The sequence below is a fragment of the Cyprinodon tularosa genome, unplaced genomic scaffold (assembly GCF_016077235.1).
Source record: "Cyprinodon tularosa strain WSP-4 unplaced genomic scaffold, ASM1607723v1 ctg175, whole genome shotgun sequence".
Classification (NCBI taxonomy): domain Eukaryota; kingdom Metazoa; phylum Chordata; class Actinopteri; order Cyprinodontiformes; family Cyprinodontidae; genus Cyprinodon; species Cyprinodon tularosa.
This window is the reverse complement of record NW_024038574.1, coordinates 286,802-309,200: the sequence shown is the minus strand read 5'-3', so window position 1 is coordinate 309,200 and position 22,399 is coordinate 286,802. Positions and strand designations below refer to the sequence as shown.

General features: G+C 41.2%; 1 protein-coding gene across 2 annotated transcripts in view; it reads right to left on the bottom strand.

Moving 5' to 3' along the window:
- Window positions 1-22,399, bottom strand: part of khdrbs3 (KH domain containing, RNA binding, signal transduction associated 3) — a 278,856-nt gene that overhangs the window by 121,603 nt on the left and 134,854 nt on the right. For both annotated transcript variants that reach the window (XM_038281752.1, XM_038281751.1), the window contains exon 3: window positions 15,703-15,819. In XM_038281752.1, the coding sequence (XP_038137680.1) occupies window positions 15,703-15,819 (117 nt within the window). The remainder of the gene's footprint in view (window positions 1-15,702; window positions 15,820-22,399) is intronic.

Here is a 22,399-nt window from a genome sequence, read left to right as displayed (position 1 = left end):
CTTTGCAGCTAGAACAGCTTCAACTCTTCTGGGAAGGCTGTCCACAAGGTTTAGGAGTGTGTTTATGGGAATTTTTGACCATTCTTCCAGAAGCGCATTTGTGAGGTCGCACACTGATGTTGGACGAGAAGGCCTGGCTCTCAGTCTCCGCTCTAATTCATCCCAAAGGTGTTCTATCGGGTTGAGGTCAGGACTCTGTGCAGGCCAGTCAAGTTCATCCACACCAGACTCTGTCATCCATGTCTTTATGGACCTTGCTTTGTGCACTGGTGCACAGTCATGTTGGAAGAGGAAGGGGCCAGCTCCAAACTGTTCCCACAAAGTTGGGAGCATGGAATTGTCCAAAATGTCTTGGTATGCTGAAGCATTCAGAGTTCCTTTCACTGGAACTAAGGGGCCAAGCCCAGCTCCTGAAAAACAACCCCACACCATAATCCCCCCTCCACCAAACTTTACACTTGGCACAATGCAGTCAGACAAGTACCGTTCTCCTGGCAACCGCCAAACCCAGACCCGTCCATCAGATTGCCAGATGGAGAAGCGCGATTCGTCACTCCAGAGAACGCGTCTCCACTGCTCTAGAGTCCAGTGGCGGCGTGCTTTACACCACCGCATCCGACGCTTTGCATTGCACTTGGTGATGTATGGCTTGGATGCAGCTGCTCGCCCATGGAAACCCATTCCATGAAGCTCTCTGCGCACTGTTCTTGAGCTACATGAAGTTTGGAGGTCTGTAGTGATTGACTCTGCAGAAAGTTGGCGACCTCTTCGCACTATGCGCGTCAGCATCCGCTGACCCCGCTCCGTCAGTTTACGTGGCCTACCACTTCGTGGCTGAGTTGCTGTCGTTCCCAAACACTTCCATTTTCTTATAATACAGCTGACAGTTGACTGTGGAATATTTAGGAGCGAGGAAATTTCACGACTGGATTTGTTGCACAGGTGGCATCCTATCACAGTTCCACGCTGGAATTCACTGAGCTCCTGAGAGCGACCCATTCTTTCACAAATGTTTGTAAAAACAGTCTGCATGCCTAGGTGCTTGAATTTATACACCTGTGGCCATGGAAGTGATTGGAACACCTGATTCCAATAATTTGGATGGGTGAGCAAATACTTTTGGCAATATAGTGTATGAGTCAAGTCTGCGTTGGTGGCTCTACAGCGGTCACACGTCCCGTCTATTTCAAGGTATATTTTAGCAGGTCTGACTTTCCTACAATGAGTACGCTGGAGCATTTTAAACTGAATCAGATTGAGACGAATACAAGAAGTTGTTCCATTCACAATGTTACACTGGAAAAATGATCTAGAAATAAGTAAAATATCTTACATTAAGTGTATTTACCCTTAATATGAGTAGGTATATAATAGAGTTTTCCAATGGATTGAGTATTTAAATAAGATAATTAGATAAAATGCACTTGAAATAAGATGATGCAATTGTGTTTTCTTATTTTAAATGTAAATTGATTGTTCCATTGGCAAAATGTCTCTTTTTTTTCTTCAATCCAAGAACAAATGCACTTATTTTAAGAAAAAAATTACTTAGCTAGATTTCGATTTTTTTTCCAGTGTAAGAGTTTGCCATTTTGTCTTGATGCTGTCTGTTGATACGCCAGTAAATGACATAACAGAGTTATATAGATTTGTGATTTGGTCCTTTGAAGTTATGGGGATCTTTAGTATAATAAGTTTAAATCCTTAGGTAGTTGAGGGAATGATGGGTAATATGTTTGAATAAAGTGGCAGATCTGAAAATATGGGGAAAAAATGAATTTAGGAAAACAATTTGTTGGGATCTGGAGGTTTGTCCACTTTCTCCACCAGAGGGCGCACGAGATCTCCTGGAGCATGAGCCTACCGCACCACCGGTCTCTCATCTGCTCATCAGGAGATCCGTACTTAAGGAGGCGGAGGGCTTCACTCCAGTGCCAGAGTGTTTGCCAGTAACGGTTAGCAAGCCTGAGCCAACCTGCCTATCTGTGAACTCTGACTTTCTGTGAACCAAACCTGATCCCGTTTTTCTCCTCTCTGCCTCCCAGGTTGATCCTGCCTGAATACCTGAAACTCTGGAGAGTTTCTCTGCCGGTGATCTGTCTGCTCGTTCTCAGTAGGACTCTGGAGAGCAGCCTCAGTCAAGTATCTGCCTGCCCGCTCTCAGAAGATTAATGGAAGGAAAACTCAATCTGTGATCTGCCTGCACTCAGTAAGCTCTGCCTCCGCCTCTGCCCTCAGCCTGCCGACAACCTCTGGACCATCTAAATTCCCCCCCTCTGCAGCTCTGCTCCATTTCCGAACAGGTACAGACCTGAACACTCACAACCTGCAAAAGACCTGGACCTCCACTAATCTCTCTGTCCTCCTCAGCAGTGAACCCACTCGTGACCAGTCAAGCCCCCTCTTGGATCTGAACATACTTTGTACATTTATTATTATTAAATCTCGAACTTTTTCATCTGCCTCCGAGTGTTCTTTATGTGGGTTAGACACATTAATCCGAACATGACACAATTTGATTTTAAAAAAGCTCATATTTTTGCTGATAATTGTATTTTTTCTCGTATCATCCATTAGAGTAGCAGCTATTACAAATTGTCCTTCCCAGTCAAACGCCAGCCGGATGGCAGCACACTCCCCAGAGACTCCCAAGAAAATCCCCTCCAACTTCCAGCCAGTGGCCTTCTCCTTCTCATGTCTTTTAATCTGACTCCACCCTTCGACTGAATTACGGGCTCTGACCAGGAGATGACACTTTTCTTTAGATCTTAATGTCCACAAATCATAACAGAACGAATATTTTAGTACAAATATTGATGGTTAAAAAGTAATATTAGGGGACCAGCCAAGGGGCCATTGAGGAAAGGGACATTTTGAATGGCTACTACTGTACGTGCTAGCCGATTCATTATTGAATCAGAGGCCTCAGGCTGCGTGAAGTACTTGTGTCCCTCTATTTGCTATCCAGCATCATTGTATTGTATTAACTATATAATTTTTATGATTTAAATGGAAGAAGAAAAAAGCAATATTGGCCTGAAAGAAATCAGCCCCCAAATATTGGCAGCACATATCGAGAATCGGTTAGACCGGGAGTGGGCAATTCCAGTTCCTGAGGACTGGTATCCTACAACATTTAGATGTGCCCTCGGTCCAACACACCTGAATCAAGTAAGTAGATGATTAGGAGGACAGCAGAGGAACTGACTGCATACTGGTGAGGTAATTCAACCATTTGATTTGAACCAGAATCTAAGGCTTGATCCAAATACCTGTAAAGGGTAAGGATACTTAAGCCATGGCAGAAATTCATTAAGGGTTGCCATAATAAGAGATGTCTGAATAATGCTGACAGTAAGGGAGAAGCTAGGATGAGGAATCAGGATGCTTCCTAACATCACTGGAGTTAGCATAGGAAGATCCTAGTGTTTTTAGCCGTCGCTGGGAGCTAAACAGTGGACCACAATCCTTTGCATGGAGGACGTATAGACACAGCCCACCTGAGAGTTTTAGAAAAACCAATATTAGTTCAGTTGTACTCAGTGTGACACATGGTAATGTACACCTTCATATACTCTAGGATTCATAAGCTTCAGCCATTTGCTAAATGTGTGTAGCTTTTGTTTGTTGTAGTTATTTTCAGAAGGCTGTAGTCCCAGTTTAACCAGCATCTTTCACGTGTGTCACGTCCCTAACGACGTCCATAATGCTGAAGGCTTCTGGAATCACCACAGCAGTCTAGAGGTCCTTCCTACCCTGGATAGAGCTCCTAATGCTGACCCAGTGAAAGGTGAAGGAATAGCAGATAGGAACAGGAGGTAGGAGCTACAGGCAGAGGTATTTAGACTGAGTCTAAAAGCCCTCAGGCCCTGGAATTTATTTACATTTATCTATTTTACCAGGTGGAGACAATTCATGAGGATTCATAATGGATGTATCAGCTCATTTGGGTTCTTCTTCCCTCCATTCAGGACATCAGCCCATAATGACCCCTCACACCCCCGCCATGGACTGCTGTCCCTGCTGCCCTCTGGGAAGAAGCTTTATAGCATTCAATGCTGGTCCAGCAGGTTCTGAAACATCATTTTCTCCGTTGCATCAGACTGTTAAATTCTAAACTGAACTCACGGAGATCTGAACTTTCTGATCCTATTATTATATTATTTCAATTCTAATCCCTTTACATCAGTGGCAACTGGCCAATAAAGGTGCCGCCCCACCCACCCAATGACTCATTTTTTTTTATAATTGAATTTTAAATTAACATTTAAAATATTTCGAAATATATTTATATGTATTTCTCAGATGTGCAAGATGCATATTTAATCTAAACTAGTAAAGCTTTATCAGAGAGAGAGAGAGAAAGAGAGAAATGGATCAAGAACCATCTTTTTCCAGGACCTGGTTTAGCAAGAAGGCTAGGCTAACTGCACGCAGCGAGGCTAACGCTTTATTCTGCTTTCCTGCCTCCTTTTTCAAACATCAGGATCTGACCCAGTATGGATAAAGGCAGGTAGGACTGAATTAAAGCACTTTAAAGTAGAAAGAACAATGGAAAACAATATAATGTAGAGTACTTTTTCTAGATGTTTGTTCATTTGCATAGTTGCTCTTAAATAAACACATTCTCAGAAAATAAATAATTTTTCATATATATTAAAGATATAGAAAGCGGACTAATAGATTCTCTAAACTGGTACAGGTTTTTTTAGGTTTGTGACACAATATTGGTAACCTGACCTTCCGTAGAAGTAGTTTTGGGAAGGGGCGAAAATACTGGTTAGCTGATTGGCCTATGTTGGTGATAGACGGGCCAAATAAACCAATCAGATCAAGAAGCATATGACGTACTAACACAGCGACGACGAAGAGGAGCCAATTGATAGATCAAACTCTTGCCGAAACCAGTCGGGAGAAGAGCAACAACATCTTTTCCTCTGAGAAAAGCCTCCAGAGCAGTGTTTTGCTCTTCTTTCAGTGAAGAAACTTGCTCGATAGCCACGCTAACGCTAGTTTCATCGGCTGAAGCCGCCATGTTCTTTAGACTGAACTGTCGCGCTTCTCGTTGCATCACACCTCAACCCGCCTCAAAGCCAACGCTGATTGGACGTTCGTTTGGTGAACAGCTCCAAATTTTCTTTAACGGAGAGTCTCCAGACTGATCTGCGAGTGAAACCTTGAAAGTTCGCGACATCAGGATGGTCTCACGAGGCTACAATATTGGACCATGCAAAACACAGATTTGTCTTCACAAATCCTCAGAAGGGAGAAAATTATGTAAAAAAAATAAACGTGCATGAAATTATGTTTTGCTTTTATAAGGTGTTTTTACAATATTCTTGTTGACATTCTTATAAATATAACGGTGTGATAACTTAGTATACGTTTGATTGGTTTTTGGTATACGTCTATTTTTAATTTATAGCCCCCCCGGGAAAAAACTCCACCAGCTGCCACTGCATTACATTGTCGTAAGCTTTATGGAACGTTTGTCTATGTCTAAGTATTAATGTACAGGACAGAATAGAAATGGAAAAGTAAGAGAAAAAACACTTATTCTTAATAATAATAATAATAATAAATCCAATTTGTACCGCACTTTTCATTAATAAAAATCTCAAAGTGCTACACAGTGCAAATAATTCTTATTCTAATTCTTCAGCGCCATGCTAATTTATTTTTTTATTAAAAGCCCAATAAATAAAATTTAGATGTTAACGGCTACTAGGAGGGGAGTAGCGGCCTTGTGGTTAGGGCATAGAGCTTTAATTCCTGAGGCTCTGAGTTCGAACCCCACTCCCACAATCCTTAACCCCGGATTGCTGACTGGGCGCCCCATGATGGCAGCCCACTGCTTCCCAAGTGGGGTTAAATGCCAAGGTAAACTTCTCCAATGTGAGATCAACAAATTCTAATTATCATTATCATTTTTCAGAGGTCGTGTTTTATTATTAGTGACGTTATGCCTGTTAGGAGCTAAAATAATGTTTCATCTCATCAGAGTTTAATAACACTGAAAATCCAAACTTCTGCTTTCGAAGGTCTCCACAGGTCAGCGATGCTCACAAGATGCAGTCCTTTGTTATGCTGCTGTCGGTGAGAAATAGGACGGCAAAAAGCCTGAATGCCTTTTCACCGCGTCACACAAAAGAAACAGTTTTGCTGTCCCAGTTTCTCCATTTTCAACTGAAAAAGAAAAACGTCTTCTCTATGGGCCTTTCCAGCGGCAGCCCCACCATCCACCCATATGTTAGCCTGTATCTCTGATGTCACCTAATTATAAAGAACCTTCTTCGCAGAGAGCCGCCGGTATGTTAATGACATGTAAATTCCCCCATAAATCTGTGCTTTACGAACACACGGCGCCTCTGCGCTGCAGCCGCTGCCTGCTGCTGTTGAACAGGGAGCGTGAGCGTGGCGCTGGAAAGAGACAACTGCTCAGAAATCTGTCTCATCTCTTCCCTTTTATGTTTTTTATGTAATCGCTGCTGCATTTGCTTTGAGCAAATGTATGAAAAGACATCATTATCAAGTCCTTTCAACGAGAAAATGTCCATATGAAGACAACTTTTTGTTCACTCAATGCTTGGTGTATTTTCTGCGATCGTGGTGCAATATTTGATTTAAAAACAAGTCAATATTGTTTGCATGTAATTCTATAAGAAGATTTCAGCCACGCTGCGGACTCTCTGTGCTCTGATAAGGGTGCTCCATGAGCCGGTGTCCAGAGCTAAGCAGGATATGGTGAGGGATTACAGCTGTCTATTTTTCTTATCTACTGGCAGCATCTTTTCCTCTGTTTACATTTTTTCTGTAAATCTGCTTATGAAAAGCTGTTCACCCTGGTAACAGGGCACCAGAGGGCTGCGGATGAACCGCAGAGCTCCTGCAGGAAGCACTTTGAGGGAAAGTGAAATGTTGAATCCTCTGAAATGAAATGAGAGATGATCCATCTACTGCAAACCTACTTTATCGATTCAAATTAATGAGAATCAAGTAACTCAGACTCAATAAAAGTTTCTTTGTGTTTAATAGTCAGGATTTATACCCTGCAAATACAATAGAGTGTTTTATTTGACATTATTTTAAAAGTTCTTCTTCATTGTTATGTGACTAAATTACTTTAGTAAGTTGCTGATGACCACGGATTGATGAAGGTTACCAATCCCACTGAAAAAAATCCAAAACTAGATAAGTCAATTATTCAATTTACATTTGAAATAAGAAAAAATAATTGCATTGTCTTATTTCAAGTGCATGTTATCTAATTATCTTATTTTAAGAGTAAAAATACTCATTCCATTGGCAGAATATGTTATTTATCTGCTCAAATTAAGGGTAAATACACTTAATTTAAGATATTTTTACTTATTTCAAGATCGTTTTTGCAGCGTAATAACTAATATTGGACAAGAATCTCCGATATCACTACCCATATCAATAATAATAATATTCAATTTTGATTTACCATCAAACTTATAACCTTTTAAAAAACTTTTTTTTCCTTTGGTTTGTTTTTGGCAAAGCATCGGGACAAATTCTAATAAGGTGACCTCTTTAATAAAGTGATATGAACGTGATAAATAGAAATTAACCTTTTCCATATGACTTTAAGACATTTTGACTTATTTAGAGTAGTTTTTGCAGTGCAGAACCCTTACACTGCATAAAATGTTCATCTACCCGAGTCATTATATCTTCAAATAAGTGCATTTTTTCTACAATTGAGGAGGTAAGTGAGACACTTTGCCAATGGAACAAGAAAATTTGCATTTAAAATAAGAAAAAAAACAATTACATTGTCTTATTCCAAGTGCATGTTATCTAATTATCTTATTTCAAGAGTAAAAATACTCATACCATTGGCAAACTATCTCATTTACCTACTCAAATTAAGGGTAAATACACTTAATTTAAGAAAATTGTACTTATTTCGAGATAGTTTTTTCCAGTGTGGTTGTCATGACCTGGATCTCTAAGACTGAATGTCACAGTATGTAAACATGATGAGGTCATACTGTAGAAGCAATAATCAGGCAATAAACAGTCACCTATTCTATATAAATAATTCTATATAGATAGATAAAGCTAGTTTCATAGAGCAGGTGAGCCTAAGATTTTCAAAGTTAGGGTCTTAAAAGTGTTCATCATGTTGAAACACTTATATTTCATAAGCAGGAGGAATAATTGTCGCTCTTGTTAAAACTATTAGATCATTTTTGTCCAAGTGTTTATGTTAAATCTATGGAAATAGGGCTCTTTTACTTTATGTTTTCCGACACACCAAGAATACCGTACCACAAAAAAAAAAAAAAGTCTTATTCTCGTTTAGAGTTTTAACCTAGAATATCCCATTAGTTGTAAAACCATAAAATGAACTGGGTTCTTTTTTACACCAAACCGCACACAGCATGATTCCCTCTGATATCTGGGTCGGTTCCTACAAAAGCAGGAGAAGCTTTTCTCTTCAGAAGCAGCTCGCAGATTAAACCTGACGCAGGACTTACTGAAAATGAAACAAAGAAATGAAATTGTTTTATCTTTCAGGGAAATTAAAGAGGGAGTACAGGTCCCGAGGAGGAAAATGGATGAGTTAATCATGTTCCTAACGAGCAGCCGCTATATCAGCCTGCTCTGAGAGCGGCAGGAGTCCCGCGCTGCCGTAACCCGGCGGGGAGACTTCCGTCTAACACAGCTCGGGGCGCTTCGACCTCGTTGAGCCGACATATGAACAAGGTCTCGCAGCAGTAAATATTTGTGCAATTATATGGAGCATTGTCTGTGTCGTGCAGGATCTCAAAGGGGAATCTACAGAACAATGTAGAGCTGCAGCGTTAAAGGAGTCAGACTGCAGTTATGTTTCCTTCCTAATGGGATTCACGGGGAGAAAACTGTCAATTAGCTTCTTTTCATCCAGTCAACAACCCACAATAGCAGCAAACTAGAACAATTCATAAATATGGTATACAAACCATGAGCTGAGAGCTTGTCTGCCTGGCTGTGTGTTTCCTGGACACGGGCCGCCTGTGGAGCTGGTTTACAGTTGTCTTTTGTATCTCTGCTTATTTTCTATCTCTGCTTCTGTCTCCTTGAACCCCAGTCGGCCTCAGCAGATGGCCGCTCACACTGAGTCTGGTTCTGCTGGAGGTTTCTTCCTGTTAAAAGGGAGTTTTTCCTCTCTACTGTCGCTACAAGCATGCTTAGTGTGAGGGACTGTATTTGAGTCAATGAGTCGATGCAATCAACTGGTTTTCTTTAGATAGAAAACTTAATTTGACTGTATGATCTGGTTGAATTGTATCTGTAAAGTGCCTTGAGATGACATGTGTTGCGAATCGACGCTATTGTTGGGGTCTGCGGGTTTCTCCCTGTGTTTTTGGCTGCTTCTTCCTTCAGTCTCCACAGGTGGCCTCTGAGAGCTGGGTGGCCGAGGCCTGACAGGTGCACCTTGCTGCCAGCACTTCGACACCAGAGTGTTAACCTTATGTGGTATGCCTCTAGCCTGTTTGCCTCTAGCAATTACTCCAATAAATATGACTCACCATCTCTATTACTTCTTCTAAAGTTGCCTCTGTGTTCTGGATTCTGTCCCCGGTTCTCTCTCAACAAACCAACAGAAGACACCCCGTCCTGTGTTTCCTGCTGGCAGCCTCCTGGCCTCCCCCTCTGTGTTCTACGCCCTGATCAAACCCCTGTTCCACCTCTGGGGACTGGTTCCTCATCGTCCACCACTGTCACTCCTCAGACTCCACTCATTCCTCCCTGGCAACTCCACTCATCTCCATCAGTAAGCAAACCTTCTCATTTGAAAACTCCCCTCATAGATTCCACCTTCAAACTGCATTGTCATCCTCTGCTACACAGCTGAAGAACCAAACCCCAAATCATGCCCCCCACCACCAGTTCTTGCTGTTTTATTTTTTTAAATAAACATCTTAAACATTTTCCTGTCTTCTGAGTGTGTTCTGCATGTGGGCCAAAAGCCTACCCAAAACAATGACTATATAGATAAAATGGAGCCTAGGCGCCAGTTCAACTGAATAAACTAATTACTCGCCTTCATCCGCCTACGACACAGCCAATCAGCTTTGAGCCACACCTCCACGAAAGCTAATCAGCGTCCAAAGTTCATCTTGAAAGACCTCTGATCCACAACTTGTCTGCTCCTGTGCGCAGGTGGCGGTTGCGCCGTGTGACTATAATGAGATGACCCCATTTCAACCCAACTCCAGCCCCTCCTCCACCATCCATCCATCCATCTTCCTCCGCTTATCCGGGGTCGGGTCGCAGGGGCAGCAGCTTAAGAAGGGAGGCCCAGACTTCCCTCTCCACAGCCACTTCTTCTAGCCCCTCAGGAGGAACCCCAAGGCGTTCCCAGACCAGCCGAGAAACATAGTCTCTCCAGTGTGTCCTGGCTCTTCCCCGGGGCCTCCCCCCGGTGGGACGTGCCTGGAACACCTCACCAGGGAGGCGTCCAGGAGGCATCCTAAACAGATGCCCGAGCCACCTCAACTGGCTCCTCTCGATGTGGAGGAGCAGCGGCTCTACTCCGAGTCCCTCCCGGATGACCGAGCTTCTCACCCTATCTCTAAGGGAGAGCCCAGCCACCCTACGGAAGAAACCCATCCGCAATCTCGTTCTTTCGGTCATGACCCAGAGTTCATGACCATAGATGAGGGTAGGAACGTAGATCGACCGGTAAATCGAGAGCTTCGCTTTTTGACTCAGCTCTCTCTTCACCACGACGGACCGGTACAGCGCACGCTTCACGGCAGACGCTGCGCCAATCCGCCTGTCGATCTCCCTCTCCCTTCTTACCTCACTCGTGAACAAGATCCCGAGTGAGGGATCCACCATTGTAGCTAAAACTTTATCAGACTGTCATTCTTCCTGGACTCTTAGTGCATTCCTCGTCTCATTTCAACCGGTCCGGCAGAAGATCGCTATGTTGAGCCAGGTTCTGCTAGAGGTTTCTTCCCAATGGGGAGTTTTTCCTCTCTACTGTTGCTCCATGCTTGCTCATCATGGACAGGTTTTCTCAGCCTGTTTTTTCCAAACTGGACTTCCATCTTCCAGGTCCCTGAGTGAAGCTCTAGTATCAGCTCACGCAGTCCACTGGATCTCCCCATAAAGCTCAGCAGACCGTCTCAATAACCAGCAGTCTACAGACTGACCAACTTCATCTATCTCCACTCCACCACCAGTTTCAGACCTGGGGGGAAACAGCCCTGTTCTTTACTCCTGTTCATGCATATCTATCAAAATTCAGCGCTATGTTTCCTGTCGAGGTCTGAGCGCCAAAGAGCAAGTAATTGTATCGATACATTTCTTCCAATTGTCTTTTTCTGTGTTTTTCAGATTGAACTGAATTTGTATTGAATGAATACTTAGAAAGCACTTAAAACTGCTGCTCTGTCAAACGGCCTCATATTGGCTCCTTCTTTTTGCACCGCATTGGCCCAGTTTCATAACCTCATCTGGAAATGTTAGATGCTCAAACCTGCAAGGGCAAACGCTGCCAGGCTTTAAAGCAGGAGGTAAGTAAACCAGCAGAAAACAAAACTCTGTTTCCAAAAAAGAAGGGACATTGCTGAGGGAGGCCAGTTAGAAAGCTTGGACAGGAGGGGCCCCGTGTATCGCCTCGACACGTCGCTTCTGCTGATTCTCCAGAGAGACCCGCTATCAGACTATTGATCAGACTAATCAGAACGAATGTGCTGTATGATAGCAAATCACTCCTGACAAACGGAGGAAGGGGAGACAGCAATGAGCAGAGAGAAGTCGATTTATTCCCAGTTAGGCCGTCCGGATTGCAATCAATTTTGCAGCTGTTAGCACCCTTTATATCTTGTCTTTATGTGCTGACATGATCGCAGATGATAGAAGTCACTAAACTGGCTTGTGTTTGAAATTTCAAGCTATGTACAATCTCCGTGGTAACGCTCACATCATTACAAGGAATTTAAATTCACATAAAGACCCAAAAACATCAGTCAAGGTAATGTGTTGTAGTTGTGTGCGTTTGCTCGATGCAACGGAGCGCCGGCTTTGAAGGATGTAAGGCGTGTTTGGTGATCCCCAGGATCCTTCTCATCTCCATAAACTTCTGAAATTTGTTTTTAAGCTGTTACAGCTTTGCCCAAACTCTGGCACAGCCCCTGCATCCTGAGGGCGGTCAATCAAGAGGAATCTGAAGGGATGAGGTGACCAGAGAGGAGTGGATAAAAAGAAGAGACACTTTGAGATCTTTTTCTTTTATGTTATAATTGAGAGAAAATGAAAAACAGCCAAGACTTTAAAGATAAGAGAGATTATAGGAGGTTTAAGAAAGTTTTCCTGCTTTAAATTTGAGATGTTGATGCTCGACATGAAAGATAAAAAAAAAAGAGAGATTTTATTTAACCCTTTAACCACAAATTTAGTTGGAACTGATTTATTTTTTACAAACTTACATTTAAACACCAAGGAGACTGGTTAACACATTTAACGGTTTCAAGTTTGGATCTCCTGATTCAATGTTGTTATTGGAAATCAGTCCAATATCAGCCAAAAAAATATCATTTTATTAACTTTTTTAATGTGCCACACTACAAAATAAGTAATAAAAGGATGAATCAATGGTGCTGATATCGTATCGGACATGCTATCCCTGTGAAATTTCTTTTGTTTCCTTTGTGATGTATTATTGTTGCCTGTCTATTCAGTGGATGTGATTCCTAGATGGTAGGGGAAGGGGGTTATTTTATTGATTTTATTTACTTTATTTCCACCTTTTTTTCCTTTGTTTTCATTTCTTACTATCATTTTTATTATTATTGCTGCTATTTCTTTAATGCCTTGACTTCATTGGGTGGGGAGGGTGGAAATGAGGGCAGGGGGTGGGGAGTGTAGACATTGGTGGGGAGGAAGGATGTTCTACTATTGATGGCACAAATTTGTAAACATTTTACAAAATTTTGACTACTTGTGGTTGGTGGACCTGTTCCTCCTCTAATGTAAAAAATGTGAAAAACAATTAAAAAAAAATTGAACAAAAAAAAAAAAGATATCGTATCGGGACAATGTCGGTATCAGTCAATACTAAAAGCTGCAATATTATCAGAAATGAAACGTTTATTGAGAGCATCATGCATATTACTGAGAGGTGATGAACCTAGTTAAAGCTACAGTGTGTAATAATTATAGGGATATACAGTCAGAAATGTAATATATTATACATAACTATGTTATTTATCATCATCTACGAGCTCAGCCTCTTAACCTTAATATTTGCGTTGCCTTAGAATTCGTTATTTATAATAACATAGGAGCGGGTCTCGCAGCCATGGAGGCAGACATCTTTGCGCTACGGCAGCGCAGAGCCAACAAACTAGCGATTGCGAGATCGCCCATTACGCGTACTGTTGGGGGGGAGATGTTCATGTTGCTGCGGTCTGCAGTCTGAATGTTAGATGTCGCTGAAAATTACACACTGTAGCTTTAATCTGTATTAGCGGTAAACTGCGGTTCCTGTGCTTATTATCTGTAGTGGTTGTTTCTTCAAAGGTCTTTGAAACATTCCAGCACAGACAGCTAATCAAACCCAGAAAAGTTCAGAAAAACCGAAAGAAAAACATCAGAATTTTATGTTTTATTTCTGAACTGCACATATTTTCTGTAACTGAGGTTCAAACATGGATGGCAGCTGTCAATGATTGCTAGCTCGCTTGCTAAGTTTTATAATTCGGCCGTCACAATTTTTTAAACCGAACATAACAGGCCACTATAAGCCTACTCTTGACAGCTTTCAGTCCTGTTACACTAAATCATGGTCTTTTAGAGTACACACTTCTAACCTGACTCCGCCAGATGGATTTGCTCCGCATATCCATCTGGAAACCTTCCGTTGAAGTAATTTTGGGAAGGGGCGAAAATACTGGTTAGCTGATTGGCCTATGTTGGTGATAGACGGGCCAAATAAACCAATCAGATCAACGAAGCATATGACGTACTAACAGAGCGACGACGAAGAGGAGCCAATTGATAGATCAAACTCTCGCCGAAACCAGTCGGGAGAAGAGCAAAAACATATTTTCCTCTGAGAAAAGCCTCCAGAGCAGTGTTTTACTCTTCTTTCAGTCAAGAAATACTCTGTAATTCCGATAAAACTTGGTCGATAGCCACGCTAACGCTAGTTTCATCGACTGAAGCTGCCATGTTCTTTAGACTGAACTGTTGCGCTTCTCGTTGCGTCACACCTCAACCCGCCTCAAAGCCAACGCTGATTGGACGTTCGTTTGGTGAACGGCTCCAAATTTTCTTCAACGGAGAGTATCCAGACTGATCTGCGAGTGAAACCTTGAAAGCTCGCGAGATCAGGATGGTCTCACGAGGCTAACACACTTCACCATGTTAAAATCTTGGGGTTGAATATTAATTTGGTAAGGATGGGTTCCCATAAATAATAATTGCAAAACCCATAGCAGGGGTGGAAAGTAATGAATTACATTTACTCAAGTTACTGTAATTGAGTACTTTTTATGAGTAATTTGTAATTTTCTGAGTAGTTTTTGAAATATGTAATTTTTACTTTTACTCGAGTAAATTTTAACCTAAGAAGTTTTACTTTGCTACATTTAAAACCCCCTCACGTTACTGAGTAAAAAAATAAAAAACTGCCTTGCAATTACCCTTTGTATTGTCTCATAATCCAGTGCTGTGCTTCAGAAGATGGCAGTTGCTAATCACAATTTAGGGAGTATGAATGAGGAAAGGCCTGAAGAGGAAACATATTCTGGAGACGAAAGCCAGAAAAACCCTCGGCCATATTCGGAAGGATTGTTTGTTTTCAAATGCACAAAAGGGAACAATGTGATAATGCAGTGCAACATGTGCCTGCCCAGCAAAACGGAGCTTTCGGCTTTTAAAACATCAACATCCAATTTACGAAAAAATGTGGCGGTAAGTTAGTTATCATGGTGTTGTCTGTTGGACAGTAGGATTGAAAATTGTTTGCACTTTATGGTTCAGGTTGTGACTGTCCTTGTGCTGTGAGGAAGTATGTTCCTTAGCCCAGCTGATTTTTTACAAGTGTGGATGTCCACTGAAATACGCCTTGAAATCGATTAAAACACCTTGTGCTCAATTCCATTCATTACTCATCCTTTTTTTGCATTAAATAACTCAAAGAAACTAAGTAACTTTTTCTCAAATTACATTTTAAATGAAGTCTTTTTGTACTTTTACTTGAGTAAATTTTGAGATGGGTAATTTTACTTTTACTCTGAGTAGAATTTAGGTAAAGTAAAAATACTTTTACTCAATTACAATTTTTTAGTACTCTTTCCACCTCTGACCCATAGTTATTCTTTCTTTCTTGAAACAATTTGCATGATGTCACCATTTTCAAAACTTGCTCTGCAGTAAATATTTTCTTTGTAAAGAAAAACTAGAAAAGGGCGAATAACAACCTTCTGGAATTTTGTAACTTGGTATTCCACCTATTTTGACAAAGGTGAAAAGAAATACAATGTGCAAAAAAAAAGCTGTGCTGGAAAGGTTGTATCTTTGCAAAAAAAAAAAAAAACTCTTAATGAAAAGCAAGGTAACAGCATTAAGTCATATCACCTTCAAACCTCGCTGAAAACTGGGTAACGGAGCACGAAATGAAATGAACAGGTGAAAGAGTCAAAGCAGAAATGAAATATCACACTTCAGGGTTACCTTTTCTTTGTCTCTCATGGATCCTTTTCCAAGAATCGACATCTTTGTGAGGGTGTCCTCTTGTAGTCTCTTTAACGAGTTCCCACGTGGCCCGAGGAGTTTGCCGACAAAGTTAAACTGCAGCAGGGAGAGAATGAGAGAGAGAGAAAGGAGAGCTGGGATCAGTCAGAGTCTGTGCGTCTGAGATAAAAAGCGAAGATTTTTCTTCTGTCTGTCAAATACGGCAAAAAAAAAAAACGTCTGATGCTGATGAAAACTTTTCATCTGCTTGTCCTGTTTTTGCGTCTTGATAAGATCAGTGCGGAGGGATTTCTGAAGGTTCCAGGGTTTAGTGTCACCTTGTCGACAGTTCTGATCTTTGCACAAAGGTACTCCATGGCTTACTCGCTTTTCCTAACTCCTTGAACAGAATTAGACTTGAAGTGACTTCAATTCATTTTGTTGCCTGTGCAAATTCTCAGTCATCTGGTCTTGGCAACCACAAAACAGGCTTTAATTGCTGGCAACTGGACTCTCGCATCGTTTTTCTGAAGACGTTCCAACGGCTATCCAGAAGTGTTTGGTATTTCTGTTGGCTCCCACACGAGGAATCTATAGTTGTTTTTAAAGGCACACTATGCAACATTTTTCAGTTAATTAATGTGTTCCATAACGTTTTGGATGATTAAATGAGTCATTTCAGGTTGAACAAAGGTATTCTCGGCCGCCCTGGTGGTCTGTGGGGGAAATACCGCACTTGCAATTGCAGGAGCCCTCGGCCCGCACCCACAGGCTCAGAAGTCTCGAGAGAGTCGGTCTTGCTTTATGGCGAGAACTGCTACACGCACCCAGTTAAAAGCATGTTCGTTGCTAGCACAGTGGCAATCTTTGTGCAGTTATCATGGCGGAACCAGCGTGAAAACAGTGAAAGCCCATGTTGGAGCAGGCAAGAAAGAGGAAAAGGGCTCCGGACAGAGAGAGGAGTCGTACACGGGTGAACATCGGGCAAGCTTTTTCCGAATGGCGAGAGCTAAAATAAAAAGAAGGCTGCAAGGCTGACGCGGACCTCGCGTTTCTGCTGATGCGATTGTAAGTAACATTGGAATGGTTTCTCTCTCTCTGTGTGCATGTTCATACTTTCACTGTGTTAGTCATTCGTTGCGTTCGCCTGTCTGCTAAGCTCAAAACAACCGCGCCTGGCTTGACGGAGAAACCAGTAGAACAGCTGTGCATATTTACGACAGTGCACTTTTACTTTTGCCCTCTGGGGGGAGTCTCGCTGGAAAATCAACACCGGTTGCATAGTATACCTTTAAGCAGCATAGAGGTCCAACCTCCTAAGCACACTGCAAGTGAGATGCAATTCAAAGATCCACCCGCCGTTCTCCTGGGTTCTTGAAGTATTTTGTTGTGTAGCCATTTGAGTTTTATTAAACAAGCACACTCATCATGACTTAAATGGCCAAACACATTTAGCCTCGTGAGACCATCCTGATCTCGCGAGCTTTCAAGGTTTCACTCGCAGATCAGTCTGGAGACTCTCCGTTAAAGAAAATTTGGAGCCGTTCACCAAACGAACATCCAATCAGCGTTGGCTTTGAGGCGGGTTGAGGTGTGACGCAACGAGAAGCGCGACAGTTCAGTCTAAAGAACATGGCGGCTTCAGCTGATGAAACTAGCGTTAGCGTGGCTATCCAGCAAGTTTTATCGGAATTACAGAGTATTTCTTCACTGAAAGAAGAGCAAAACACTGCTCTGGAGGCTTTTCTCAGAGGAAAAGATGTTTTTGCTCTTCTCCCGACTGGTTTCGGCAAGAGTAGCCTAGCTTGTGGTTGTGTTTTCGTCATCGGTCTGTTAGTACGTCATATGCTTCGTTGATCTGATTGGTTTATTTGGCCCGTCTATCACCAACATAGGCCTATCAGCTAACCAGTATTTTCACCCCTTCCCAAAATTACTTCAACGGAAGGTTTCCAGATGGATATGCGGCGCAAATCCATCTGGCGGAGTCAGGTTAAAACACATTATCCATATCTACAAAAAAGTCTTCGACAAACCAGAAGAAAGATTTGCATCAAACTTGGAATGTGCACAAAGCTCTGGCGCAAGCTAAATTAATTCACCTGACTATATGTAGAATGTCTTTAGGAATACTGAGCAAACATCTGGTTGCCTCCGATCTAGGTTTTGTGGTTGAACTGTTTTGGTTTGGTTGGTTACATTTGATCACCATGTTTACATTGTATCACTACTGCACTTTAAGAAATGGAAATGTCTTAAAAGCTGTACAGAAACGAATTTCATTTTGTGTATACAAAATGACAATAAAAAGTGTCTAAATCTAAGTGTCTAGGAAAAAGTCAGGCTCCCTGCCACAAATGAAGGAGTTTAAGTATCTTGGGGTCCCCTTCACGAATGAGGGGAGAATAGATTGGGAGACCGATAGACAGATCAATGCGGCTTCTGCTATAATGTGGAAACTGCACCAGTCTGTCATGGTAAAGAGGGAGCTGAGTAAAAATGCAAAGTTCTTAATTTACCCGTCGGTCTACATTCCTACCTTCACCTATAGTCATGACTGAAAAAGCAACATCCTAGATATAAGCAGCTGAAATAAGCCCAGGGTGGCTGGACTCTCATTTAGAAATAGGGTGAGGAGCTCGATCATTCAGGAGAGGCTAGGAGAGCAGCTTCTCCTCCACATTAAAAGGAGTCAGCGAAGGTGGCTCACATATCTTTTTTTTGGATGTTCCCTGGATGTTTCTTTCAGGAGATGTTCTAGACACATCCCACCGTGAGGAGTCCTAAGCGATGACTAAAGATACGCTGGAGGGACTATGTCTCTCGGCTGGCCTGCACTGGAAAAACGATCTAAAAATAAGTAAAAATTTCTTAAATTAAGTGTATTTACCCTTAATTTGAGTAGGTAAATGAAATGATTCGCTAATGGCATGAGTATTTTTACTCTTAGAATAAGATATTTAGATAAAATGCACTTGAATTAAGACAATATAATTGCGCTTTCTTATTTTAAATGTAAATTGTCTTGTTCCATTGGCAAAATGTCTCTTTAACCTTCTCAATTCAAAAACAAATGCACTTATTTTAAGAAGAAATAACTTATATACATTTTGATTTTTTCCAGTGTGGGAGTGCCTTGGGCTTCCCACAGCGAAGATAGAGGAGGTATCTCTGGAGAAGGAATTCTGGGAGTTTCTACTGAGACTGCTGCCCCCCAACCTGGTTCCAGGTGAAGCTGGAGACAACAAGTAGAAGTCATTTCTCTTTAAATAAAAAAAAAAAACAGATAATGATGAGGCAAACATTTGTTTTCAGTCTCTTCAAATCAATACTTGTGTCCCTAACATTGCAGGGGACATTTTTTTGCTTTGTTGAAGGTATTGTGAAGGACTATTGTAAATTTCTTAAAAGCCACTCCCTCTTCACTTAAAAAAAAAAAGCACATGCACGACCCTGTACCCTCTCCTGAGAATTTACGCCTATTAATACACAAGCCCATTTAATCCTCGCACACACTCTGTTTAAAAGTTGCTGTTCTCATACAAGCTTACTGTGTCCAAATGTCCACCCTAACCCATAAATCCCTTAATCACTATATAGAGCGAGGACTTTATAGTGAACTTTATAGCAAACTCAGTTAACTGACTGTTTGGACAGATGATCACTGCTTTTTACTCCGTTGGTCACGTAACTCCTCCTCCACTGCACGGTGCCTGCGGCATCTTTGTCATTATTCACCACTGTTGGGTAGCGAAAGCCTATGGCGACAGCTGGCCGCTGTAACAGCAAATCCTTCGTACACATTTTTTATCTTACGACCCTCGGCCATTTTCAAAGAACTGCGGTGAGAAAAATGAGTTTCAATGGCGGGCTTAAATCGTAGCTCACCACAGATATACGCCTGAAAGTGCGCATTCGCAGAAAAAGATAGCTAACGGGCGGGCGAGCATGTAGGACGGCCTTACGTAAACATATAACCAGAATGATTGACAATTAGGAGGACCAATTATCTAGATGATCCACCCGGAAATAAAAGATAGTCCTCTGTACCTTTAATTTTGCCCTAGGCTTCTATGGAATGAATGGATTCAAAGCATGATGACATTTTATGCGTTGAATTTGATTGAAAAACAAAAGATTCTAAAGGCTAATAGCACATTTTTAAAGCAGTGAAAAAGATGCTGATAAGAAAACAGACATTTTTAGCTTGTTATCACCCCGGCAGTCTTTCTCTCTTACAATGAAGCTTGGTGTTACCTGAGAAGCACAAACCAGGAGAAAAAAAAGTGTTTGGATCATTAGGGAGTGAGGGGAAACTGTTCCCAGAGATATAGTACATTAAAAACACACTGCATATGAACCCGACTGGAGACCGTGTTTCCTGTGTTTCCTTCTTTCCTCCTTTTGTTCAGTAGTCTTGCCCACACTGGGAGTATGAACACAGCTCTGGCATCTAAGACAAATCTCCCCGTAGAGAAAATAAGTTATATTGAAACAATATAATTAAGAAAAGGCAGCAATTTACCTGATTTGGTCTTACCCACTTTAATTTACCCTCTCTCAGAGTTTTAAGAACCTGATTGTTTTGAAATGTCTTTAGAGGATCTATAATTTATGCCTGTGGGACTTTATAACACTTGCAATTACAATCAGCAAAAGAGGCATCTCTGTTTGACATGAGGTAACGCATGTACTAATTTTGTTGTTGACAGCAGTTAAAAATCTCCTTTGTTCAAATCAACTCATTGTGATTTATTCCATATATCAAAGATAATTGTCCAACATTTAACACAGGTTTCAAAAGACAATAGGCACATGTGCCAGGACTACTATGATGAGCAATTCATTAAGAGAACCTTATAACAAGAATAGTAGTAATTACTTTCTATAATCAGGCTATACATAAACCATTTACAATACCTTTTTTTTATTGTTAGAAAAAGCCAGCATTTTCGATCCAGACTATCAGAGCAGTCCTGTTGGATACGCAGCGTTGAAAACCGTAGTCTCCTGGGAAACTTCCGTATTTTATCCCTCTTTCCCCCCCCCCATACTGCTGCATTATTAGTCTCCTGAAAATGTCCTGTATTATAATAGATGCTGTGTACACGGCACTTAGAACGGGGCTGCGTATCAGGATGGTGCCAAAGCAATAAGTGAAAAAAAATATTAAAGTTAGCATTTTTTGCATATAACAGCACCATACATTTAGTCACGTAATATTATGACTTTATTCTCGTAATGTTACGACTTTGTTCTTGTAATTTTACGATTTTAGTCTCGTAATATTATGAATTTATTCTCGTAATGTTACGACTTTCTTCTCGTAATTTTACGATTTTAGTATCGTAATATTATGACTTTATTCTCGTAATGTTACGACTTTCCTCTCGTAATGTTAAGACTTCATTCTAGTAATATTACAACTTTATTCTCGTAACGTTACGACTTTATTCTCGTAATATAACAACTTTATTCTCGTAACGTTACGACTTTATTTTTGTTATTTTATGACTTTATTTTCGTAATGTTACGACTTTGTTCTCGTAATTTTACGATTTTAGTCTCGTAATATTATGACTTTATTCTTGCAATGTTACGACTTTCTTCTCGTAATGTTATGACTTCATTCTGGTAATATTACAACTTTATTCTCGTAACGTTACAACTTTATTCTCATAAAATTACAACTTTATTCTCGTAACGTTACGACTTTGTTCTCGTAATTTTACCATTTTAGTCTCGTAATATTATGACTTTATTCTCGTAATGTTACGACTTTGTTCTCGTAATTTTACGATTTTAGTCTCGTAATATTATGACTTTATTCTCCTAATGTTACGACTTTGTTCTCGTAATTTTACGATTTTAGTCTCGTAATATTATGAATTTATTGTCTTAATGTTACGACTTTGTTCTCGTAATTTTACGATTTTAGTCTCGTAATATTATGACTTTATTCTCAAAATAAAACAATTTATCTCTAGCCTGGCCCGAATACTATGTGGTAAGTAAACATAGTATTGCAAATAACAAATAACAAAAAGGAGGCCGGTGTGAGGAGGAGGAGGAGAATATATCACTATATGAATGGAGTGGGATCATTGACGATTAGAGTTCAATACGGAGAACGCTCTGGGGATTAAAAACTGTTCTTTAGTCTGCTGGTCCTGGTCCGGAGGCACCTGAAACGTCTGCCGAAGGGAAAGAGAGAAAACCATCTGTGAGCTGGGTGAGAAGAGTCCTTTAGGATGCTACGAGCTCGATGTAGGCAGCGTTTGCTCTGGATGTGTTTGATGGCGGGTAGTGGAGTCCCAGTGATGTGCAGGGCGGTTTTCACCACATATACCCCACTACTCCTTTCTCTGTCCTCTCACTGCCTCCCTCCACTCCCTTGAGCATGCATGCCTGTTTGAGCACGGGCGGTAAAGATGGACTCACACAAAGGGAAGCTCTGAGGAGCTTAAAAGAGGAAACAAAAGAAGCAGAAGGAGATCAATGTTGTCGCGGTGAAATGCAACTTCTCCAAGTGGCTAAAAGATAGGAAGTAATGAAATTTAGTAGCTTGAGCTTCAATCTGGAGGCTTTTACATATTAAAGTTAGCTTAAACTACCACAACTAAAAGAGAAGGTTGCTGTTGTCTTGCAACTGTTTACTGATCAATATTTACAATAAAACTTCAACAACTTTTTATGA